This window comes from Lampetra planeri, chromosome 69, assembly GCF_965212315.1.
Source record: "Lampetra planeri chromosome 69, kcLamPlan1.2.h2, whole genome shotgun sequence".
NCBI lineage: Eukaryota > Metazoa > Chordata > Hyperoartia > Petromyzontiformes > Petromyzontidae > Lampetra > Lampetra planeri.
Genome location: NC_136174.1, coordinates 44,633 through 71,425, shown reverse-complemented (window position 1 = coordinate 71,425; position 26,793 = coordinate 44,633). Strand labels below are relative to the sequence as shown.

Genomic DNA, 26,793 nt, shown 5'->3' with positions numbered 1-26,793 from the left:
CACCGTACGGAGGGAGGGAGCGAGGGAAGGAAGAACGCACGGAAGGAGGGGAATGAAACGGCAACAACAAATGTACATCAACCGGTTAACTCGCTTACCCCCCTGGAAGCTTTCGTGACTGCAAGGATTCATATTCTTAGGGGTTTTTTTTCTTTTTACTTGATACAGCCGTCGGGCTGTGACGGTTCCACCTGAAGACGGAAGCTTGTGTTGCCTCCGAAACGTCGTGATTTTTATTTTTTATTTTACTTTTATTAATTTTAATTTTTTACCTACGTGACTTTACCGAAAAAACCTAAGAATATGTTATTCGCGGTATTTATTGTCAGTCGCCGGTTATTTATTGATGTTGCTTTTTAGGGAGGCACACCTTTCCAGTTTTCTATAGTTGCGTTACAGCCGGGACGGCTGTGTGTTACACGGAGAGGGGGGGGGGGTGATTTTGTGACATATGACGTCACTTCTATGTCGCGATTGTATGAGCGTGGCACTCCGCGCGAACCCAACTGGACACGTGACCGGATAAAGGGGGGGGGCAGGGGCCCCACGGGGACACTTGGGGGTCACATGGTTGGGGGCCCGGACCTTCCTGGGGCGGAACCGGCCACGCCGGAGGAGTTATAAGCGGGGTGTGAACGGGGAGCGGGGCTGTTCTACTCCGTGATGAAGACGCCATGAGAAGTCCTCGAGTCGCCGATCGTCGTTGGTGACCAGGCGGCCATCACCTGCCCTGGGTCACGCTGTGTCTAGTGTTCCCCGAGTGTAAGTGAGGTTAGGAAGGTGGTCACCGCCTTGTGTCTAGTGTTCACGTTCGTGTTATGTGTTAATTAGTAGTGTTGCCTCCTAGTCGAGTGTGCGCCTCAATCGAACCCATTACACATTTGTTGTTGTAACGATCTGACCTCCGTGCCCCGACTTGACGTCTGTGAAACAGGTCCCTGCGGGGTGGGCTGGTAGGAACGAACAAATGAATGGCTATAATAAAATGAAATGGCGGGGGTACGATTACGAAGGGAGAGGTTGAGGCCTAGTTCTAGGCTTTAGGCCTAGCTAGGCTTTAGGCCGCTGTGAGTTAACTTTTTTATTTAAATGTTTTAATTAAAACTATCTCAGGGAATTATAAGGGAATGTTACACTTGTTTAGCCAGGAAAGCCTCACTGAGTCTAAAGGTTTTTGTAGGGTCCTGCCAAGTGTTTGCAGTAGGGGGCGATGTTGCGACACCTAATCGGACATCGGACGGACGGATGATATAATCTATTGTAGGCTGGTTCACTTCGTTCCTACCAGTAAAAGACATTTATAGCTCGTCCACTTTCCTCCTCCAACCTAAATACATAATCTGGTTCTGACTGATTTCCACCACTGGTTTACACGTGGCGTCGTTGGCGAACTTTCGTCACACATCACTGTGAAATGACACACAAGGTTGCCAATTCAAGCAAGATGAATTTAATTAAAAAAGCAAAAGCAATTAAAAGTCGGCCATCTTCCAAGCAACATGCCGCATGCATTTTCTTTGACAATCGTCTGTTGAGTGGGAGATCAGAGAACGGCAGGTGTATGCATTGTAATCAGGTACAGGCGATATCCCTCGATTCAGGAACGTTGTGTGGATCAATCAACTGCAAGGACAGTGTACATACATTATCAGAGTTACGTTTGTTGTTTGCATTATGACTGCAGGTATTGTGGTCTATGCAAACATGACTCCTCGTAAAAAAGGTGTCAGTTTTGTTGCCAGATAAAAGGGTAAAAAACCAATTATCATATTTTTTACTGGCAAATGAGATACCAATGGTGTAAATGCTTACCCCGAGCTCTCATACTCTGATGGTGCATTGTCTTTGAGTTGTGCGCCTTTTGGCGTCATCTGGTCCAACCCATATGAGACTAGGCTCTAAGGAAAGCTGTCTCGGGTGTGGACCAATCAACTTCAAGGACAGTGCATACATTATCAGAGTTGTGTTTTTGTTTGCATTATGACTGCAGGTATTGTGGTCTATGCAAACATGACTCCTCGTAAAAAAGGTGTCAGTTTTGTTGCCAGATAAAAGGGTAAAAAAACAATTATCCTATGTGACCTGTTCCAAGTCCAGATTAAAGACCTTTCCATTCTTTTCTGCCCTACGAGATCCACTGCCTGGCTCTATAAATGATTGTATATCATTCCGCACTTGGATATCTGAGTGATGAGTCCATGGGTCTCTGCGTGATGAGTCTATGGGTCTCTGCATGATGAGTCTATGGGTCTCTGTGTGATGAGTCCATGGGTCTCTGCGTGACGAGTCCATGGGTCTCTGCGTGACGAGTCCATGGGTCTCTGTGTGATGAGTCTATGGGTCTCTGTGTGGTGAGTCTATGGGTCTCTGTGTAATGAGTCTATGGGTCTCTCTGTGGTTAGTCTATGGGTCTCTGTGTGGTGAGTCTATGGGTCTCTGCGTGACGAGTCCATGGGTCTCTGTGTGATGAGTCTATGGGTCTCTGTGTGGTGAGTCTATGGGTCTCTGTGTGGTGAGTCTATGGGTCTCTGCGTGACGAGTCCATGGGTCTCTGTGTGATGAGTCTATGGGTCTCTCTGTGGTGAGTCTATGGGTCTCTGTGTGGTGAGTCTATGGGTCTCTGCGTGACGAGTCCATGGGTCTCTGTGTGATGAGTCTATGGGTCTCTCTGTGGTGAGCCTATGGGTCTCTGCGTGACGAGTCTATGGGTCTCTGTGTGGTGAGTCTATGGGTCTCTGCGTGACGAGTCCATGGGTCTCTGTGTGATGAGTCTATGGGTCTCTGTGTGGTGAGCCTATGGGTCTCTGTGTAATGAGTCTACCTTTGAAGCTTTCGTGACTGCAAGGATTCATACTATTAGGTTTTTTCGGTAAGGTCACGTATGTAAAAAAATAAAAATAAAAAAAAATATTTTATTTCTATTATTACTTTTATTAATTTTCATTTAAATTTTTTAGGTAAAAAAATAAAATTAAAATTAATATTTTATTTCTATTATTACTTTTATTAATTTTACTTTTTTACGTAAAAAAATAAAATTAAAATAAATCTTTTATTTCTATTTTTACTTTAATTAATTATAATTAATTTTTTTTACGTACGTGACTTTACCGAAAAAAACTAAGAGTACGAGTCTACCTGTCTCTATGTATGTACACACGCACGTTGAACTCCTTTAGCAGCATAACGCAACAATCTAGACCAGCGGTCGGGAACCTATGGCTCGCGAGCCATACATGGCTCTTCCGGTGACGGCATATGGCTCCCAGACAATTTTGAGTAGAAAAAAAAATCAGTTTGGAACTGATTTTGAAATACTTGTGATATTTGCTTATTAATACCGTGTCGTTTTAAAGTAAACAGAAATTAGTTTTGAAGATAAATTTCACGGGTCACGCGCCTGCACGAAGCTCAACTTCACCACGTCGTATGAACCAGACTACACAAGGCCATCAGCAAAACCACGCAGCACCAAAAGTCGCATTAAAAGTAAGACATATTTAATTTATTATACGTTAAAAATTACTATATGGCTCTCAATGAAATATATTTAGAAATATTCGTAGGTTTTTTCGGTAAAGTCACGTAGGTAAAAACATTAAAAAGAAAAATAAATATTTAACTTTTTAATGTTTTTAAAATAAAGTAAAATAAATATTTAACTTTTTAATGTTTTTAAAATAAAGTAAAATAAATATTTAACTTTTTTATGTTTTTACCTACGTGACTTTACCGAAAAAACCTACGAATATGAATCATTGCAGTCACGAAAGCTTCAAATCTATATTTAGAAATATTTGGCTTTTATGGCTCTCCCAGTCAAAAAGGTTCCCCGACCCCTGATCTAGACGATTTAAACGTTAAATTTCGATTTAAAGCTTTGCGTTGTAGCCGAAACGTCGTGAGAATTATTTCATTTTATTATGATTTATTTTTATTATTTTATTACTTCCCTTCTACGTGACTTTACCGAAAGAACCAAGAAGAAGATTTGAACGTTGCACAGCTCCACCAGGTGGAAGCGTCGAGAGACAACCGAGTGGAAGGGCGAAAGCGATTGGACAGAACCCAGTCACGTGGGAGAAGGGGGGGGGGGGGTGCGGCTGTGACGTCACGACCTACGCCAGAGCCCTGCCGACCACGACGCTGGTGGCCACGCCCATCAGGGCCAGGGTCACGTGAGCTGCGCCCAACGGTCGAGGGGCGAAGTTGACGTTGCAACCGTCGCTCTGACAGCACGTGGTGGTCAGCGTGGCTCCTTTGTAGCTGAAATCGAATACTGTGATGGTGTCGCAATAGGCCTTGGAGAAGCAATTCTTGATGAGGACGTAGGCTGGGTGGAAGAGAAAACACGCGGGTCTCATTGCAGGTAAAACGTAGATATTATTGGTTCTTTCGGTAAAGTCACGTAGAAGGGAAGTAATAAAATAATAAAAATAAAACACAATGAAATTATTTTTATTATTTTATTACTTCCCTTCTACGTGACTTTACCGAAAGAACCAAGAAGATGAATCCCTGCAGTCACGAAAGCTTTAAATCGAAATTTAAAAAGTACATAATTAAAAACACGTGAAAAATGTGTTATTTTACCAGGTGTAAGCCCCGCTGAGTTGTCATGTAGCCAGCCCTTCGTTTGTAGCCAACCTGTGCTAATCTGTGGGTGTCTTTAGGTCTGATAATTGTTTTTTTACCCTTCTACCTGGCAACAAAACTGACACCTTTTTTTTACAAGGAGTCGTGTTTGCATAGACCGCAATACCTGCAGTCATAATGGCGTCATCTGGTCCAACACCATGTGAGACTAGGCTCTAAGAAAAGCTGTCTCGGGTATGGACCAATCAACTTCAAGGACCATGTGAGACTAGGCTCTAAGAAAAGCTGTCTCGGGTATGGACCAATCAACTTCAAGGACCATGTGAGACTGGGCTCTAAGAAAAGCTGTCTCGGGTGTGGACCAATCAGCTTCAAGGACCATGTGAGACTGGGCTCTAAGGAAAGCTGTCTCGGGTGTGGACCAATCAGCTTCAAGGACCATGTGAGACTGGGCTCTAAGGAAAGCTGTCTCGCGTGTGGACCAATCAGCTTCAAGGACCATGTGAGACTGGGCTCTAAGGAAAGCTGTCTCGGGTGTGGACCAATCAGCTTCAAGGACCATGTGAGACTAGGCTCTAAGGAAAGCTGTCTCGCGTGTGGACCAATCAGCTTCAAGGACCATGTGAGACTGGGCTCTAAGGAAAGCTGTCTCGCGTGTGGACCAATCAGCTTCAAGGACCATGTGAGACTGGGCTCTAAGGAAAGCTGTCTCGGGTGTGGACCAATCAGCTTCAAGGACCATGTGAGAATGGGCTCTAAGGAAAGCTGTCTCGCGTGTGGACCAATCAGCTTCAAGGACAGTGCATATGTTATCAGAGTTATGTTTTTATTTGCATTATGGCTGCAGGTATTGCGGTCTATGCAAACATGACTCCTTGTAAAAAAAAGGTGTCAGTTTTGTTGCCAGATAAAAGGGTAAAAAAACAATTATCATATTTTTTACTGGCAAATGAGGTTCCAATAGTGTCTTTAAGTCTGTTATGGGTGTTTGTGGGACTCTGTGTATGTTTGTGTGTGTATGTTGAACTTCTTTCGCACAATACATAGCCCACCGCGCTAATTGCAGGTTCGTGGGGAAGGAAAACAAACTAAAACACAAAAAGCAGTTTTGAGAAATGAGGATGTTAATCGAGATGATGTTTTAAAAGTGTAAATCTGATAATTGTTTTTTTACCCTTCTATCTGGCAACAAAACTGACACCTTTTTATTTGTTGCCAGATAGAAGGGTAAAAAAAACAATTATCTTATTTTTACTGGCAAATGAGGTTCCCGTGAGTGTAAATCTCTCGCAGCGCATCCGAAAGCTCCGTGCGATGATGATGCAGTGGCCACCTTTGTTCGACAGCCAGTCAAAAAGCCACTACCACAAATCGGTGGCTGATATCGTCACCATTATCATCGCGTGAAAATGTAAAGCAGCAGCCGAATACTCCGAACGCCGTGGTGACGTCAATTCAGAAATGTGGAGGGGGGGGAAATCAGAGGACCCCAGAGAAATTTCAACACATTGGGGAAGAGTCACCCATTGGGATGCAGAAACCCATGAACTTATCACGCAAATAAACGCATAGACTCATCAGACACAGAGACCCCATAGACTCATCACATACAGAGATCCCATAGACTCATCATCACACAGACACCCATAGACTCATCACACAGACACCCATAGACTCATCACCACACAGAGACCCAGTGACTCATCACACAGACACCCATAGACTCATCACCACACAGAGACCCAGTGACTCATCACACAGACACCCACAGACTCATCATACAGACACCCATAGACTCACCACACAGAGACCCATAGACTCATCACCACACAGAGACCCAGTGACTCATCACACAGACACCCACAGACTCATCACACAGACACCCATAGACTCATCACACAGACACCCACAGACTCATCACACAGACACCCATAGACTCATCACACAGACACCCACAGACTCATCACACAGACACCCACAGACTCATCACCACACAGAGACCCATAGACTCATCACAAAGTGAGGACAGACGCGTGTCTTGCGAGTGCATCACGAGCCTGGGAGTCACTGCTGACACGCAAGGGGTCCATCCCCATCCCCAGCTTTGCGAGAATAAGCGATGCGCTTACAGGAGCCCTTGTAGACTAGAATTGTCGCGCAGGTGTCCAGCGAAACGTCGGGACACGTGGTGGGGCCGCCCGCGTTGCACGCCGTATTGTTGATGGTCGGGCTACACGAGTAACATTTGAGGCTGTGCCCTGTACATCCACAAAATCAAGACAGAAGAACAACACCGATCATCATCATCATCATCGTCACGGCAGACCATCATCACCATCATCATTGCAGACCATCATCACCATCATCATCACGGCAGATCATCATCACCATCATCATCATCATAGCAGACGATCATCATCATCATGGCAAACTAAACACCCCAAAACATGTAAAACGTCCAATAGCTGTGCCGCTATTGGAAATACTGCGGTAACATCGATGCCAATTTATACGCGTTAGATTTACGATTGTAACTGGTTGTGGATATTTATTTGTCTGCTTTCTACGTCTGATACAATGACAAGTCCGGTCATGTACAGCAGCAGGCATCGTCAGGGTCCGGGATCGAACCCACGACCTCCTGTACACCAGGCGAGGTAGTTAACATCTCCACAGGGAGAGAGACACGCAGAATCCAAATATACAACAACCCAGGCAGGTGCTTCGTTTTGGTGGGGCTGATGGTAAGGCCCCACCTCTTAGTGGCACGCTCCAGTCTCAGCAGCAGCGTCTCCAACTCCTCTTCTGAATGAGCAGCTATTACCAAATCATCGGCATACATAACGTGGTTGACCAATAGGGAGCCATCCCTTGATCGCACCCGGGCGTCGATCAGCCTCCCATTATATCTGTACCAAATGGAAATTCCCCCGGTACAGCTATTGAAGGCTTCACGAACTACGCGGTCAAACAGATATTAAATAATCGAACCCACGACCTCCTGTGTACCAGGCGAGTTAGTTAACATCTCCACAGGGAGAGAGACACGCAGAATCTAAACATACAGCAGCAGGCATCGTCAGAGTGCAGAATCGAACCCACGACCTCCTGTATACCAGGCGAGGTAGTTAACATCTCTATATAAATCGCAGTATCGGCGTTGCTTTGGTTATTAAGTTTTATTTTATTATTTTATTATTTCCATTCTACATGACTTTACCGAGAAGAGGAAGAAAAAAAATGAACCCGTAAAAACAAAGTTTTTCACTCTAAATCCTTTATATGCGTGGCGGCTAGAGTCCTCTCGTCCTCTGACTTGAGATGGCTGCCACCTATGGGTCAGATGATTGCCTGCCACCTTTAAGCAATTGGTTATTAAATATAAAAAAAAATTGCCTAAAAAGTGTAACATTTTGGAAAAAAAAAAATTCACGATAATAAATTGTCACGCACAACGAGTCTGTGTGCAAAACGTCAGCTCGATTGGATCACGGGAAGTGGGTTAAAAAACGACCGAAAGATTTGCACGCTCCTAAGCAAGCAAGCAAGTGAACTTAATATGAATGATTTAAATTTTTTGTTCCTAAAAAGTGTAACATTTTGGAAAAAAAAATTCACGATAATAAATTGTCAGGCACAACGAGTCTGTGTGCAAAACGTCAGCTCGATTGGATCACGGGAAGTGGGTTAAAAAACGACCGAAAGATTTGCACGCTCCTAAGCAAGCAAGCAAGTGAACTTAATATAAAGGATTTAAAAAAACAAACAACTCGTTACGCACAAGTTGGCTCACCTCCGCTCACGAACATCAACGCCACGAGGAGCAGACCCGGCAGGTGGCAAGTCATGGCTAGAGTCGTGGAGCCGGGCGTTGTTGTGGTGCGTTTGGGATGGAAAGTCGGCGAGTTGGGAGAGACAGAGAGAGACAGAGAGAGACAGAGAGAGACAGAGACAGAGAGAGAGACAGAGAGACAGAGACAAGAGTCAGAGACAAGAGTCAGAGAGAGACAGAGAGAGACACAGAGAGACAGAGACAAGAGTCAGAGACAAGAGTCAGAGAGAGACAGAGAGAGACAGAGAGAGACAGAGACAAGAGTCAGAGACAAGAGTCAGAGAGAGACAGAGCTCTGGATCGAGACAGAGAGAGAGACAGAGAGAGAGACAGAGAGAGAGACAGAGAGAGAGACAGAGAGAGAGACAGAGAGAGAGAGACAGAGAGAGAGAGACAGAGAGAGAGACAGAGAGAGAGACAGAGACAAGAGTCAGAGACAAGAGTCAGAGACAAGAGACAGAGACAAGAGTCAGAGACAAGAGACAGAGAGAGAGACAGAGAGAGACAGAGAGAGAGAGACAGAGAGAGACAGAGAGAGAGACAGAGAGAGAGACAGAGACAAGAGTCAGAGACAAGAGTCAGAGACAGAGAGAGATATCCCTGGAGCAGTGACTGAGTCTCCGTTGTGAACTGGGATCGGGGTAGACACTCCTACAAACATGTTTGCATATCACCGATAACCAGTTGGAGGTGGTATACAAAATATTTATCGGAGCTCGTTGCTCAACATCAGCCCCCTCGATCCGGCCGAACAAAAGCTGTTTGGGCCAGCAGGTGCCACGGGTCGACTGACTAAGATGACTGAGACGACTGGCTGATGCACCACCTGTGCCCCCTACCGTACCAACTTGCTGTGCTTTAGCCACCCGGCGCTCCGCTCGTTGTTGTGAGCGTCGCTCCTCCGCCCTCCGTTGTTGTTGGAGGGCGACTGCCTCCAACTGCCCAGTAGCGTCCTTCACGAGCCTCCTCCACAGAGGCCGATCTTGACACCGCTGGTACCAGTCATCGGCAAGTCCACTCAGCTCCACGTCATCCTGTATCACATCACTCCATCTCTTCTCTAGCCCATGCCGCGCCCGTTTAGCCCCCTAGATCCGGCCGAACAAAAGCTGTTTAGGCATGCGGTGGCTGGGCATGCGGGCTACATGGCCCAGCCAACGCAGCCTTGCCTGCCGGAGGAGCTCACCGATGGGACTTTGCCCAGATCTTTCGAGGATTTGTGAGCTCCTCACACAATCCAGCCTGCAGGTTAAACCCAGGACGGATCGTAGGCAGGCCAGCCGAAATGTTTCTAGCCGGCGAAGATGCTCCATTAGGAAGGGGGGGGGGGGGTCCACGTTTCGCAAGCGTAGAGAAGGGGGAGGGAATGACCGTGGCCGAGAAGACCTGAAGCTTCGCGCGGAGCGACAGACCAGGTAGCTTCCACACTGCAGCGTTACGCAACCGATGAAAAGATATTGCCGCTCGACTGATTCGGAGCGAGATCACTGCTGTCAAACTGGAGCCGGTCATAAGCACACTGCCCAGGTATGGGAAACTCTCAACTCTCGCCACAACTGCCCCAAACTCCTGGACATACACACACCTGTATATGCACACACTCACACCTGCATGTAGACACCTGCGAATACACACACCTGTATATGCACACACTCACACCTGCATGTAGACACCTGTAAACACACACACACCTGTATATGCACACACTCACACCTGTATGTAGACACCTGTAAATACACACACCTGTATATACACACACTCACACCTGCATGTAGACACCTGTAAATACACACACCTGTATATGCACACACTCACACCTGCATGTAGACACCTGTAAATACACGCACCTGTATATGCACACACTCACACCTGCATGTAGACACCTGTAAATACACACACCTGTATATACACACACTCACACCTGCATGTACACACCTGTAAATACACACACCTGTATATGCACACACTCACACCTGCATGTAGACACCTGTAAATACACACACCTGTATATGCACACACTCACACCTGCATGTAGACACCTGTAAATACACACACCTGTATATGCACACACTCACACCTGCATGTACACACCTGTAAATACACACACCTGTATATACACACACTCACACCTGCATGTACACACCTGTAAATACACACACCTGTATATGCACACACTCACACCTGCATGTAGACACCTGTAAATACACACACCTGTATATGCACACACTCACACCTGCATGTAGACACCTGCAAATACACACACCTGTATATACACACACTCACACCTGCATGTACACACCTGTAAACACACACACCTGTATATACACACACTCACACCTGCATGTACACACCTGTAAATACACACACCTGTATATGCACACACTCACACCTGCATGTACACACCTGTAAATACACACACACCTGTATATACACACACTCACACCTGTATATAGACACCTGTAAATACACACACCTGCATATACACACACTCACACCTGCATGTAGACACCTGTAAATACACACACCTGTATATACACACACTAACACCTGTATGTAGACACCTGTAAATACACACACCTGTATATGCACACACTCACACCTGCATGTACACACCTGTAAATACACACACCTGTATATGCACACACTCACACCTGTATGTACACACCTGTAAATACACACACCTGTATATGCACACACTCACACCTGCATGTACACACCTGTAAATACACACACCTGTATATACACACACTCACACCTGTATGTAGACACCTGTAAATACACACACCTGTATATACACACACTAACACCTGTATGTAGACACCTGTAAACACACACCTGTATATACACACACTCACACCTGCATGTACACACCTGTAAATACACACACCTGTATATACACACACTCACACCTGCATGTAGACACCTGTAAATACACACACCTGTATATGCACACACTCACACCTGTATGTAGACACCTGTAAATACACACACCTGTATATGCACACATTCACACCTGCATGTAGACACCTGTAAATACACACACCTGTATATACACACACTCACACCTGTATGTAGACACCTGTAAATACACACACCTGTATATGCACACACTCACACCTGTATGTAGACACCTGTAAATACACACACCTGTATATGCACACACTCACACCTGCATGTACACACCTGTAAATACACACACCTGTATATACACACACTCACACCTGCATGTAGACACCTGTAAATACACACACCTGTATATGCACACACTCACACCTGCATGTACACACCTGTAAATACACACACCTGTATATGCACACACTCACACCTGCATGTACACACCTGTAAATACACACACCTGTATATACACACACTCACACCTGCATGTACACACCTGTAAATACACACACCTGTATATGCACACACTCACACCTGCATGTAGACACCTGTAAATACACACACCTGTATATACACACACTCACACCTGCATGTAGACACCTGTAAATACACACACCTGTATATACACACACTCACACCTGCATGTAGACACCTGTAAATACACACACCTGTATATACACACACTCACACCTGTATGTACACACCTGTAAATACACACACCTGCATGTACACACACTCACACCTGTATGTACACACCTGTAAATACACACACCTGCATGTACACACACTCACACCTGCATGTACACACCTGTAAATACACACATCTGCATGTACACACACGCACACCTGTATGTAGACACCTGTAAACACACACACCTGTATATACACACACTCACACCTGCATGTAGACACCTGTAAATACGCACACCTGTATATACACACACTCACACCTGCATGTACACACCTGTAAATACACACACCTGTATATACACACACTCACACCTGCATGTAGACACCTGTAAATACACACACCTGTATATACACACACTCACACCTGCATGTAGACACCTGTAAACACACACCTGTATATACACACACTCACACCTGCATGTACACACCTGTAAATACACACACCTGTATATACACACACTCACACCTGCATGTACACACCTGTAAATAAACACACCTGTATATGCACACACTCACACCTGCATGTAGACACCTGTAAATACACACACCTGTATATACACACACTCACACCTGCATGTAGACACCTGTAAACACACACCTGTATATACACACACTCACACCTGCATGTACACACCTGTAAATACACACACCTGTATATACACACACTCACACCTGCATGTAGACACCTGTAAACACACACACCTGTATATACACACACTCACACCTGCATGTAGACACCTGTAAATACACACACCTGTATATACACACACTCACACCTGCATGTACACACCTGTAAATACACACACCTGTATATACACACACTCACACCTGCATGTAGACACCTGTAAAAACACACACCTGTATATACACACACTCACACCTGCATGTAGACACCTGTAAATACACACACCTGTATATACACACACTCACACCTGCATGTACACACCTGTAAATACACACACCTGTATATACACACACTCACACCTGCATGTAGACACCTGCAAATACACACACCTGTATATACACACACTCACACCTGCATGTAGACACCTGTAAATACACACACCTGTATATACACACACTCACACCTGCATGTACACACCTGTAAATACACACACCTGTATATACACACACTCACACCTGCATGTACACACCTGTAAATACACACACCTGTATATGCACACACTCACACCTGCATGTAGACACCTGTAAATACACACACCTGCATGTACACACACTCACACCTGCATGTAGACACCTGCAAATACACACACCTGCATGTACACACACTCACACCTGCATGTAGACACCTGTAAATACACACACCTGTATATACACACACTCACACCTGCATGTAGACACCTGTAAATACACACACCTGTATATACACTCACACACACCTGCATGTAGACACCTGTAAATACACACACCTGTATATACACACACTCACACCTGCATGTACACACCTGTAAATACACACACCTGTATATACACACACTCACACCTGCATGTACACACCTGTAAATACACACACCTGTATATGCACACACTCACACCTGCATGTAGACACCTGTAAATACACACACCTGTATATGCACACACTCACACCTGCATGTAGACACCTGTAAACACACACACCTGTATATACACACACTCACACCTGCATGTAGACACCTGTAAATACACACACCTGTATATGCACACACTCACACCTGCATGTAGACACCTGTAAACACACACACCTGTATATACACACACTCACACCTGCATGTACACACCTGTAAATACACACACCTGTATATGCACACACTCACACCTGCATGTACACACCTGTAAATACACACACCTGTATATACACACACTCACACCTGCATGTAGACACCTGTAAATACACACACCTGTATATGCACACACTCACACCTGCATGTAGACACCTGTAAATACACACACCTGTATATACACACACTCACACCTGCATGTAGACACCTGTAAATACACACACCTGTATATACACACACTCACACCTGCATGTAGACACCTGTAAATACACACACCTGTATATGCACACACTCACACCTGCATGTAGACACCTGTAAACACACACACCTGTATATACACACACACACACCTGCATGTACACACCTGTAAATACACACACCTGTATATATACACACACTCACACCTGCATGTAGACACCTGTAAATACACACACCTGTATATACACACACTCACACCTGCATGTACACACCTGTAAATACACACACCTGCATGTACACACACACACACCTGTATGTACACACCTGTAAATACACACACCTGTATATACACACACTCACACCTGCATGTAGACACCTGTAAATACACACACCTGTATATACACACACTCACACCTGCATGTAGACACCTGTAAATACACACACCTGTATGTACACACACTCACACCTGCATGTACACACCTGTAAATACACACACCTGTATATACACACACTCACACTTGCATGTAGACACCTGTAAATACACACACCTGTATATGCACACACTCACACCTGCATGTACACACCTGTGAATACACACACCTGTATATGCACACACTAACACCTGCATGTAGACACCTGTAAATACACACACCTGTATATACACACACTCACACCTGCATGTAGACACCTGTAAATACACACACCTGTATATGCACACACTCACACCTGCATGTACACACCTGTGAATACACACACCTGTATATGCACACACTAACACCTGCATGTAGACACCTGTAAATACACACACCTGTATATACACACACTCACACCTGTATGTACACACCTGTAAACACACACACCTGCATGTACACACACTCACACCTGTATGTAGACACCTGTAAATACACACACCTGTATATGCACACACTCACACCTGCATGTACACACCTGTAAATACACACACCTGTATATACACACACTCACACCTGCATGTAGACACCTGTAAATACACACACCTGCATGTACACACACTCACACCTGCATGTACACACCTGTAAATACACACACCTGTATATACACACACTCACACCTGCATGTACACACCTGTAAACACACACACCTGCATGTACACACACTCACACCTGCATGTACACACCTGTAAATACACACACCTGTATATACACACACTCACACCTGCATGTACACACCTGTAAATACACACACCTGTATATGCACACACTCACACCTGCATGTAGACACCTGTAAATACACACACCTGTATATACACACACTCACACCTGCATGTAGACACCTGTAAATACACACACCTGTATATACACACACTCACACCTGCATGTAGACACCTGTAAATACACACACCTGTATATGCACACACTCACACCTGCATGTACACACCTGTAAATACACACACCTGTATATACACACACTCACACCTGTATATACACACACTCACACCTGCATGTACACACCTGTAAATACACACACCTGTATATGCACACACTCACACCTGTATGTAGACACCTGTAAATACACACACCTGTATATACACACACTCACACCTGCATGTACACACCTGTAAATACACACACCTGTATATGCACACACTCACACCTGCATGTACACACCTGTAAATACACACACCTGTATATACACTCACACACACCTGTATGTAGACACCTGTAAATACACACACCTGTATATGCACACACTCACACCTGCATGTAGACACCTGTAAATACACACACCTGTATATGCACACACTCACACCTGCATGTACACACCTGTAAACACACACACCTGTATATACACACACTCACACCTGTATGTAGACACCTGTAAATACACACACCTGTATATACACTCACACACACCTGTATGTAGACACCTGTAAATACACACACCTGTATATACACACACTCACACCTGCATGTACACACCTGTAAATACACACACCTGTATATGCACACACTCACACCTGCATGTAGACACCTGTAAATACACACACCTGTATATACACACACTCACACCTGCATGTACACACCTGTAAATACGCACACCTGTATATACACACACTCACACCTGCATGTAGACACCTGTAAATACACACACCTGTATATACACACACTCACACCTGTATGTACACACCTGTAAATACGCACACCTGTATATACACACACTCACACCTGCATGTAGACACCTGTAAATACACACACCTGTATATACACACACTCACACCTGCATGTAGACACCTGTAAATACGCACACCTGTATATACACACACTCACACCTGCATGTACACACCTGTAAATACACACACCTGTATATACACACACTCACACCTGCATGTAGACACCTGTAAATACACACACCTGTATATACACACACTCACACCTGCATGTACACACCTGTAAATACACACACCTGTATATACACACACTCACACCTGCATGTAGACACCTGTAAATACACACACCTGTATATACACACACTCACACCTGCATGTACACACCTGTAAATACACACACCTGTATATACACACACTCACACCTGCATGTACACACCTGTAAATACACACACCTGTATATACACACACTCACACCTGCATGTACACACCTGTAAATACACACACTTGTATATGCACACACTCACACCTGCATGTAGACACCTGTAAATACACACACCTGCATATACACACACTCACACCTGCATGTACACACCTGTAAATACGCACACCTGTATATGCACACACTCACACCTGCATGTAGACACCTGTAAATACACACACCTGTATATACACACACTCACACCTGCATGTACACACCTGTAAATACACACACCTGTATATACACACACTCACACCTGCATGTACACACACTCACACCTGTATGTAGACACCTGTAAATACACACACCTGTATATGCACACACTCACACCTGTATATACACACACTCACACCTGTATATACACACACTCACACCTGTATGTACACACACTCACACCTGTATGTAGACACCTGTAAACACACACACCTGTATATGCACACACTCACACCTGTATATACACACACTCACACCTGTATATACACACACTCACACCTGTATATACACACACTCACACCTGTATGTAGACACCTGTAAACACACACACCTGTATATACACACACTCACACCTGCATGTACACACCTGTAAATACACACACCTGTATATACACACACTCACACCTGCATGTAGACACCTGTAAATACACACACCTGTATATACACACACTCACACCTGCATGTAGACACCTGTAAATACACACACCTGTATATACACACACTCACACCTGCATGTAGACACCTGTAAATACACACACCTGTATATGCACACACTCACACCTGCATGTAGACACCTGTAAATACACACACCTGTATATACACACACTCACACCTGCATGTACACACCTGTAAATACACACACCTGTATATACACACACTCACACCTGTATGTAGACACCTGTAAATACACACACCTGTATATACACACACTCACACCTGCATGTACACACCTGTAAATACACACACCTGTATATACACACACTCACACCTGCATGTACACACCTGTAAATACACACACCTGTATATGCACACACTCACACCTGCATGTACACACCTGTAAATACACACACCTGTATATACACACACTCACACCTGCATGTAGACACCTGTAAATACACACACCTGTATATACACACACTCACACCTGCATGTACACACCTGTAAACACACACACCTGTATATGCACACACTCACACCTGCATGTACACACCTGTAAATACACACACCTGTATATGCACACACTCACACCTGCATGTACACACCTGTAAACACACACACCTGTATATACACACACTCACACCTGCATGTAGACACCTGTAAATACACACACCTGTATATACACACACTCACACCTGCATGTACACACCTGTAAATACACACACCTGTATATACACACACTCACACCTGCATGTAGACACCTGTAAATACACACACCTGTATATGCACACACTCACACCTGCATGTACACACACTCACACCTGCATGTAGACACCTGTAAATACACACACCTGTATATACACACACACACACCTGCATGTAGACACCTGTAAATACACACACCTGTATATGCACACACTCACACCTGTATGTACACACCTGTAAATACACACACCTGCATGTACACACACTCACACCTGCATGTACACACCTGTAAATACACACACCTGTATATACACACACTCACACCTGCATGTACACACCTGTAAATACACACACCTGCATGTACACACACTCACACCTGCATGTAGACACCTGTAAATACACACACCTGTATATACACACACTCACACCTGCATGTAGACACCTGTGAATACACACACCTGTATATACACACACTCACACCTGCATGTAGACACCTGTAAATACACACACCTGTATATACACACACTCACACCTGCATGTACACACCTGTAAATACACACACCTGTATATGCACACACTCACACCTGCATGTAGACACCTGTAAATACACACACCTGTATATGCACACACTCACACCTGCATGTAGACACCTGTAAATAGACACACCTGTATATGCACACACTCACACCTGCATGTACACACCTGTAAATACACACACCTGCATGTACACACACTAACACCTGTATGTAGACACCTGTAAACACACACACCTGTATATACACACACTCACACCTGCATGTAGACACCTGTAAATAGACACACCTGTATATGCACACACTCACACCTGCATGTAGACACCTGTAAACACACACACCTGTATATACACACACCTGTATATACACACACTCACACCTGCATGTAGACACCTGTAAACACACACACCTGTATATACACACACTCACACCTGCATGTAGACACCTGTAAATACACACACCTGTATATGCACTCACTCACACCTGCATGTAGACACCTGTAAACACACACACCTGTATATACACACACTCACACCTGCATGTAGACACCTGTAAACACACACACACCTGTATATGCACACACTCACACCTGCATGTACACACCTGTAAATACACACACCTGTATATGCACACACTCACACCTGCATGTACACACCTGTAAATACACACACCTGTATATGCACACACTCACACCTGCATGTACACACCTGTAAATACACACACCTGCATGTACACACACTCACACCTGCATGTACACACACATTGCATATGAACTTTAATCTGCATGTAAAACACACACCTGTACACACACACACCTGTACACACACACATAAAGGCAAATACAAAGATCCCCCATTTAGCCTTGACAGACTCAAGGGGCAAGTGCTGTTAGCGAGGACCTCTATGAAGGCCAGTAACGATGTTTATACATCGCTACTGGTCCTCATTTGAGGCTGAGTCGACCTAGGGGAGGCCCAGTACCGGTTTAGATTATTGTGTTGGCCGTGAGCGGGAATCCAACTCGGGACGCCTGGTTCATAGCGCAGTGTAGTGCTAACTACTGCACACACACACACACACAGACCCATAGACTCACCACACAGAGACCCATAGACTCACCACACAGAGACCCATAGACTCACCACACAGAGACCCATAGACTCACCACACAGAGACCCATAGACTCACCACACAGAGACCCATAGACTCACCACACAGAGACCCATAGACTCATCACACAGAGACCCATAGACTCACCACACACAGACCCATAGACTCACCACACAGAGACCCATAGACTCACCACACAGAGACCCATAGACTGACCACACAGAGACCTACAGACTCACCACACAGAGACCCATAGACTCACCACACAGAGACCCATAGACTCACCACACAGAGACCCATAGACTCACCACACAGAGACCCATAGACTCACCACACAGAGACCCATCGACTCACCACACAGAGACCCATAGACTCACCACACAGAGACCCATAGACTCACCACACAGAGACCTACAGACTCACCACACAGAGACCCATCGACTCACCACACAGAGACCCATAGACTCACCACACAGAGACCCATAGACTCACCACACAGAGACCCATAGACTCACCACACAGAGACCCATAGACTCACCACACAGAGACCCATAGACTCATCACACAGAGACCCATAGACTCACCACACACAGACCCATAGACTCACCACACAGAGACCCATAGACTCATCACACAGAGACCCATAGACTCACCACACAGAGACTCACCACACAGAGACCCATCGACTCACCACACAGAGACCCATAGACTCACCACACAGAGACCCATAGACTCACCACACAGAGACTCACCACACAGAGACCCATCGACTCACCACACAGAGACCCATAGACTGACCACACAGAGACTCACCACACAGAGACCCATAGACTCACCACTCAGAGACCCATAGACTCACCACACAGAGACTCACCACACAGAGACCCATAGACTCACCACACAGAGACTCACCACACACAGACCCATAGACTCACCACACAGAGACCCATAGACTGACCACACAGAGACTTACAGACTCACCACACAGAGACCCATAGACTCACCACACAGAGACTCACCACACACAGACCCATAGACTCACCACACAGAGACCCATAGACTGACCACACAGAGACTTACAGACTCACCACACAGAGACCCATAGACTCACCACACAGAGACTCACCACACACAGACCCATAGACTCACCACACAGAGACCCATAGACTCACCACACAGAGACTCACCACACAGAGACCCATAGACTCACCACACAGAGACCCATAGACTCACCACACAGAGATTCACCACACAGAGACCCATAGACTCACCACACAGAGACCCATAGACTGACCACACAGAGACCTACAGACTCACCACACAGAGACCCATAGACTCACCACACAGAGACTCACCACACAGAGACCCATAGACTCACCACTCAGAGACCCATAGACTCACCACACAGAGACTCACCACACAGAGACCCATAGACTCACCACACAGACACCCATAGACTGACCACACAGAGACCCATCGACTCACCACACAGAGACCCATAGACTCACCACACAGAGACTCACCACACAGAGACCCATCGACTCACCACACAGAGACCCATCGACTCACCACACAGAGACCCATAGACTGACCACACAGAGACCTACAGACTCACCACACAGAGACCCATAGACTCACCACACAGAGACTCACCACACACAGACCCATAGACTCACCACACAGAGACCCATAGACTGACCACACAGAGACTTACAGACTCACCACACAGAGACCCATAGACTCACCACACAGAGACTCACCACACACAGACCCATAGACTCACCACACAGAGACCCATAGACTGACCACACAGAGACTTACAGACTCACCACACAGAGACCCATAGACTCACCACACAGAGACTCACCACACACAGACCCATAGACTCACCACACAGAGACCCATAGACTCACCACACAGAGACTCACCACACAGAGACCCATAGACTCACCACACAGAGACCCATAGACTCACCACACAGAGATTCACCACACAGAGACCCATAGACTCACCACACAGAGACCCATAGACTGACCACACAGAGACCTACAGACTCACCACACAGAGACCCATAGACTCACCACACAGAGACTCACCACACACAGACCCATAGACTCACCACACAGAGACCCATAGACTCACCACACAGAGACTCACCACACAGAGACCCATCGACTCACCACACAGAGACCCATAGACTCACCACACAGAGACCCATCGACTCACCACACAGAGACCCATAGACTCACCACACAGAGACCCATCGACTCACCACACAGAGACCCATCGACTCACCACACAGAGACCCATAGACTGACCACACAGAGACCTACAGACTCACCACACAGAGACCCATAGACTCACCACACAGAGACCCATAGACTCACCGCACAGAGACTCACCACACACAGACCCATAGACTCACCACACAGAGACCCATAGACTGACCACACAGAGACTCACCACACAGAGACCCATAGACTCACCACACAGACACCCATAATATCTCCACACAGAGAGAGAGAGAGAGACACAGACTACAAATATACATCAGACGTTAGCGTCCGGGATCGAATCCACAACCTCCTGCATACCAGGCGAGGTAGTTAACATCTCCACAAATGTACAGCAGGAATCTGTCAGGGTCCGGGATCGAACCCTGCATACTGTGAGTCCTGAGACTCTGTGATGAGTACCATCGGCACTCGAGCTGTGGATAGACCACGGATAATTTCAAGTTCTCTTTTCCAACCAAGCTCCCTCTTAGGTTCCAGATTTGAAGCTTTTCGTGACTGCAAGGATTCATTTTCTTGGGGGGGGGGGGGGGGTTTTCCGGTAAAGTCACGTAGGGAAAAAAAATGTGAAATTTAAATTAATGAAAGTAAAAAATATATGATTTTGTTTTAATTTTATTTTACTTTTATTCATTAAAATTTTCATTTTTTTACCAACGTGACTTTACCGAAAAAAACCCAAGAAAATCCCTCTTAGGTGCCCTGTGGGGGCTAACGCCCCCCTCCTCTTCTCCCCCCTCCTCCTCATCCACCCCTTCTCGTCAGACTGACGCCGATTGAATGATCGGTCTCTCCGCAACAGCGTCCCCTCGTGTGCCGTTCCGGCCTTCATTTGGGTGGTGCTACTCGCTAACAGCACTTGCCCCGATAGTCTGTTACAGGCTACACGGAGGAGCTTTGCCTTTGGTAAGTTTACCGGTTTCTAAATGTGTGTGTGTGTAGCCAAGCGTTGCCAAACCGTTGCGAATCGGAGGTGCGGGGGTGTGACAAGACACCAAGCTGAACACGCAAACGAGTACAAGCCCTCTCTCATTCACCACAAGACGATTGCTTGTGTGGCGATTGAAACGTCGTGATTTTTAAATCCGTTATGTTAAGTTCGCTCGCTTGCTTGCTTGCGCGCTTGCTTGCTTGCGCGCTTGCTTGCGCGCTTACGACCGTGCAAATCTTTCGGTCGTTTTTTAACCCACTTCCCGTGATCCAATCGAGCTGACATTTTTGCACACAGACTCGTTGTGCGTGACCATTGATTTTCGTGAAAAAATTTTTTCCAAAATTTTAAACTTTTTTGGGAAAACAAATTAAATATTTAATTACCAATTGCTTAATACTGGCAGACAATCATCTGACCCATAGGTGGCAGCCATCTCAAGCCAGAGGACGAGAGGACTCTAGCCGCCACGCATATAAAGGATTTATAGTGAAAAACTTTGTTTTTACGGGTTATACTTATTTAAAAACGCATTCCTACGGAGGGAGCTGGTAGGAACACGTTGGGTTGCTTGGTCAATGGCCTGCAGGGTCAACGGCGGCGTGGTGTATTCCGCAAATATGCCCGACTGTGAGGGCGGGCACAAGCCGGCGTGAGTAGGTTAAACGTTGAGTTTTATAAGGGCACCACGGGGTGAGCAGCCCCTCCCCACCCAGCCCCACCCTCCCCACCCAGCCCCTCCCCACCCTCCCCTCCCCACCCTCCCCTCCCCACCCAGCCCCTCCCACCCCCCACCCAACCGCACCCTCCCCACCCCAGCCCCACCCCTACCACCCCCCACCCAACCCCACCCTCCCCACCCAGCCCCTCCCCACCCAGCCCCTCTTCACCCTCCCCTCCCCACCCAGCCCCACCCTCCCCACCCAGCCCCTCCCCAACCCACCAACCAGCCCCTCCCCACCCTCCCCTCCCCCGCCCAGCCCCACCCCTCCAACTCCCCACCCAGCCCCACCCTCCCCACCCACCACCCAGCCCTTCCCCACCCTCCCCTCGACACCAAGCCCCACCCCTCCCATTTTTGGATGCACGACGGACAGACGGACACAATAATCCCCTGTGGGCTGGTGGAACCAGGTAGTTCCTACCAGTATAATTTTTCTATCCACGCGACTTTTACCGAAAGACCCAAGGAGTGTGAACTCCTGCAGTCACGAAAGCTTGAAGTCGAGTCAACAGACGTTTTTTTTTTAAGGAACAGCTTCAGAGAGAATGTTAACATTCGACACCGATGCATCCAGCATCATCGGGCAATTCGCCAGAATGGTGAGTGTATAGTAATGAGGTAGACCAGTGTGATGTAAGAGAACAAAGTTTAGCTGGAGGCATATTATATTTTTTGCGACGTAGAATTGTAATAATAAAATAATAAAAATAAAACATAATAAAATAAAATATTATGTTTTATTTGTATTATTTTATTACTTCCCTTCTACGTGACTTTACCGAAAGAACCAAGAAGATGAATCCCTGCAGTCACGAAAGCTTTAAATCGAAATATAGAATTGTAATGTATGACTTACTGTTAGTAGCTCGGCTTATTGGAGAGTATATTTAGTATATTGATGATATTGATGTCGTTTATATTTTAGTTTTTTTACGTGGTGGATGCACAACCAACACGGCGATGAAACCCAAGATGTACACCTTCACCCACACAACACGGACGGCAGAGTTCCCCGACCCCCAGCTACCGTTCCATCCACCAGGTGGCGATAGAGCGAGGACAGAAGAACTGCCCAGCGCTCACGCACTCGCACACCCCAAAGCGGACGTCTTCCGACATCCCTGGACGAGGCGTCGTGAGTCAGAGCCAACACACGTCCTGGGGCGAAGAAGTCGCGCTTTAGGGACGCCCCCAGGATCTGCATTCTAGTTAAAGAAAATAGTTTGCCGTGAAAATTGGTACCAATAGGTTTTTTTTCCCCTTTTTGCTGGCAACAAAATTGACACCCTTTAGCAAGGAATCGTGTCTACCATTAACCGCAATACTTGCAGTCAAATGCACACAAAAACACAATCCTCTGGTAATTGATGCATTGTCTTTGAAACTGATTGGTCCACACCAGAGACAGCTTTCTTTGGAGCCTCGTCTCATATGGTGTTCGACCAGAAATAAGTAAACCCGTAAAAACAAAGTTTTTCACTCTAAATCCTTTATATGCGTGGCGGCTAGAGTCTTCTCGTCCTCTGGCTTGAGATGGCTGCCACCTATGGGTCAGATGATTGTCTGCCAGTATTAAGCAATTGGTAATTAAATATTTAATTTGTTTTCCCTAAACAGTGTAAGATTTTGGGAATTTTTTTTCACGAACATTAATTGTCTCGCACAACGAGTCTGTGTGGAAAATGTCAGCTCGATTGGATCACGGGAAGTGGGTTCAAAAACGACCGAAAGATTTGCACGGTCGTAAGCAAGCAAGCAAGCACGCAAGCACGCAAGCACGCAAGCACGCAAGCAAGCGAACTTAATATAAAGGATTTTAAAAAGGGGAAAACCCTATTGGTATATTTTGGTACTGCCAAAGGAGGTCCCATGATGGTGAAAATTGGTGTAAATGGCGGCCGCAGGCGCAAACCGCATCCCAGCGGTTTCTCGCGCTTTGCATAAAATGGCTGCCGCATGCAAAATAACTAGGCACAAAACCGAAGAATCGCCGAATTGAGTAATACAGTACATGCAGTATATGCAGTCCGCATATAGCCAACCATCTCGAGCAATCCTCCGGACAGCCCGTTCATCATTCCGTACATCGTGAACAAGCTTAACTCCGTAACAACAGCCAAAAAGATGTCACAACGCGAATCATTAACACGGCAACCGATGGGACACTAGGGATATTAACGGAGCTCGGGACACTCACATAACCGAATTAATAATGAACCGGCCCCTCAAGATAACGATCACGACGCCGTAATTAAAACAACAATGCCACACGAGGACACCCGACACGAACGCCACGGCCAGACGCAACTTATAGAAAGCAAATTGACGTCCCGCAGCCCGGCAAGAAAATAAACAAGTATAACCAGTAAAAACAAAGTTTTTCACTCTAAATCCTTTATATGCGTGGCGGCTAGAGTCCTCTCGTCCTCTGGCTTGAGATGGCTGCCACCTATGGGTCAGATGATTGCATTGCACCATTAAGCAATTGGTAATTAAATATAATATTTTTGTCCTAAGAAGTGTAAAATTTTGTTTAAAAAAATTTCGCGAACATTAATTGTCACGCACAACGAGTCTGTGTGCGGAAAACGTCAGCTCGATTGGATCACGGGAAGTGGGTTAAAAAACGACCGAAAGAGTTGCACGGTCCTAAGCAAGCAAGCAAGCGAACTTAATATAAAGGATTTTATAAAATAACACAAACGCCCAACCCGGCGCACGCAAGATGGCTGAAGTGTTAACAGGGGCCGGTGTGTGTCGTGTCACGCCTCACCTGGCAAGCTGTAAAGAACGGAGGGCGGCAAGGTGGAGCACTGGGACGCCCCGAAGAATCTTGCGCGGTTAACACGGCCTCTTCTTGCGAACCACGGCTGCCAAAAGCACTCAAGCACGCGGTGGGGCAGCCATTTTGGCGGCTGGCCAGAATGTTGTTCCCACCAAAACGCCGTTCCCGCCATTTCAGAGACTGATCCAGGACGCTGTTCCCGCCAAAAACGTCGTTCACACACCGTGCAAATCTTTCGGTCGTTTTTGAACCCACTTTCCGTGATCCAATCGAGCTGACATTTTCCACACAGACTCGTTGAGCGTGACAATTAATGTTCGTGAAAAAAAATTCCCAAAATTTTACACTGTTTAGGGAAAACAAATTCACTATTTAATTACCAATTGCTTAATACTGGCAGACAATCATCTGACCCATAGGTGGCAGCCATCTCAAGCCAGAGGACGA

The 26,793-nt window shown here is 46.0% G+C and overlaps 1 protein-coding gene across 2 annotated transcripts; it reads right to left on the bottom strand.

Moving 5' to 3' along the window:
* Positions 1–1,434: 1,434 nt before the first annotated feature.
* LOC144737381 (CD59 glycoprotein-like) lies at positions 1,435–26,793 on the bottom strand. Of its 2 annotated transcripts, none has more exons than XM_078620051.1 (3): positions 26,335–26,793; positions 6,726–6,854; positions 1,435–4,333 (listed from the first exon to the last, which is right to left on the bottom strand). In XM_078620051.1, exons 1-3 carry the CDS (start codon positions 26,516–26,518, stop codon positions 4,119–4,121), a joined length of 528 nt encoding a protein of 175 aa, XP_078476177.1. In that variant the 5' UTR covers positions 26,519–26,793; the 3' UTR covers positions 1,435–4,118. The 2 variants fall into 2 exon arrangements, with proteins under 2 accessions (XP_078476177.1, XP_078476178.1); XM_078620052.1 differs by lacking the exon at positions 26,335–26,793 and adding an exon at positions 8,390–9,392.

What these genes read in the sequence shown, in the direction of transcription:
- LOC144737381 (XM_078620051.1), bottom strand. Translation starts at nt 26,518, where the DNA reads ATGGCGGGAACGGCGTTTTGGTGGGAACAACATTCTGGCCAGCCGCCA. An exon ending in CGTTCTTTACAGCTTGCCAG is followed by an intron (nt 6,855 to 26,334) that starts GTGAGGCGTGAC and finishes GTGGATGTACAG; the next exon opens with GGCACAGCCTCAAATGTTAC. An exon ending in TCTAGTCTACAAGGGCTCCT is followed by an intron (nt 4,334 to 6,725) that starts GTAAGCGCATCG and finishes TCTTCCACCCAG; the next exon opens with CCTACGTCCTCATCAAGAAT.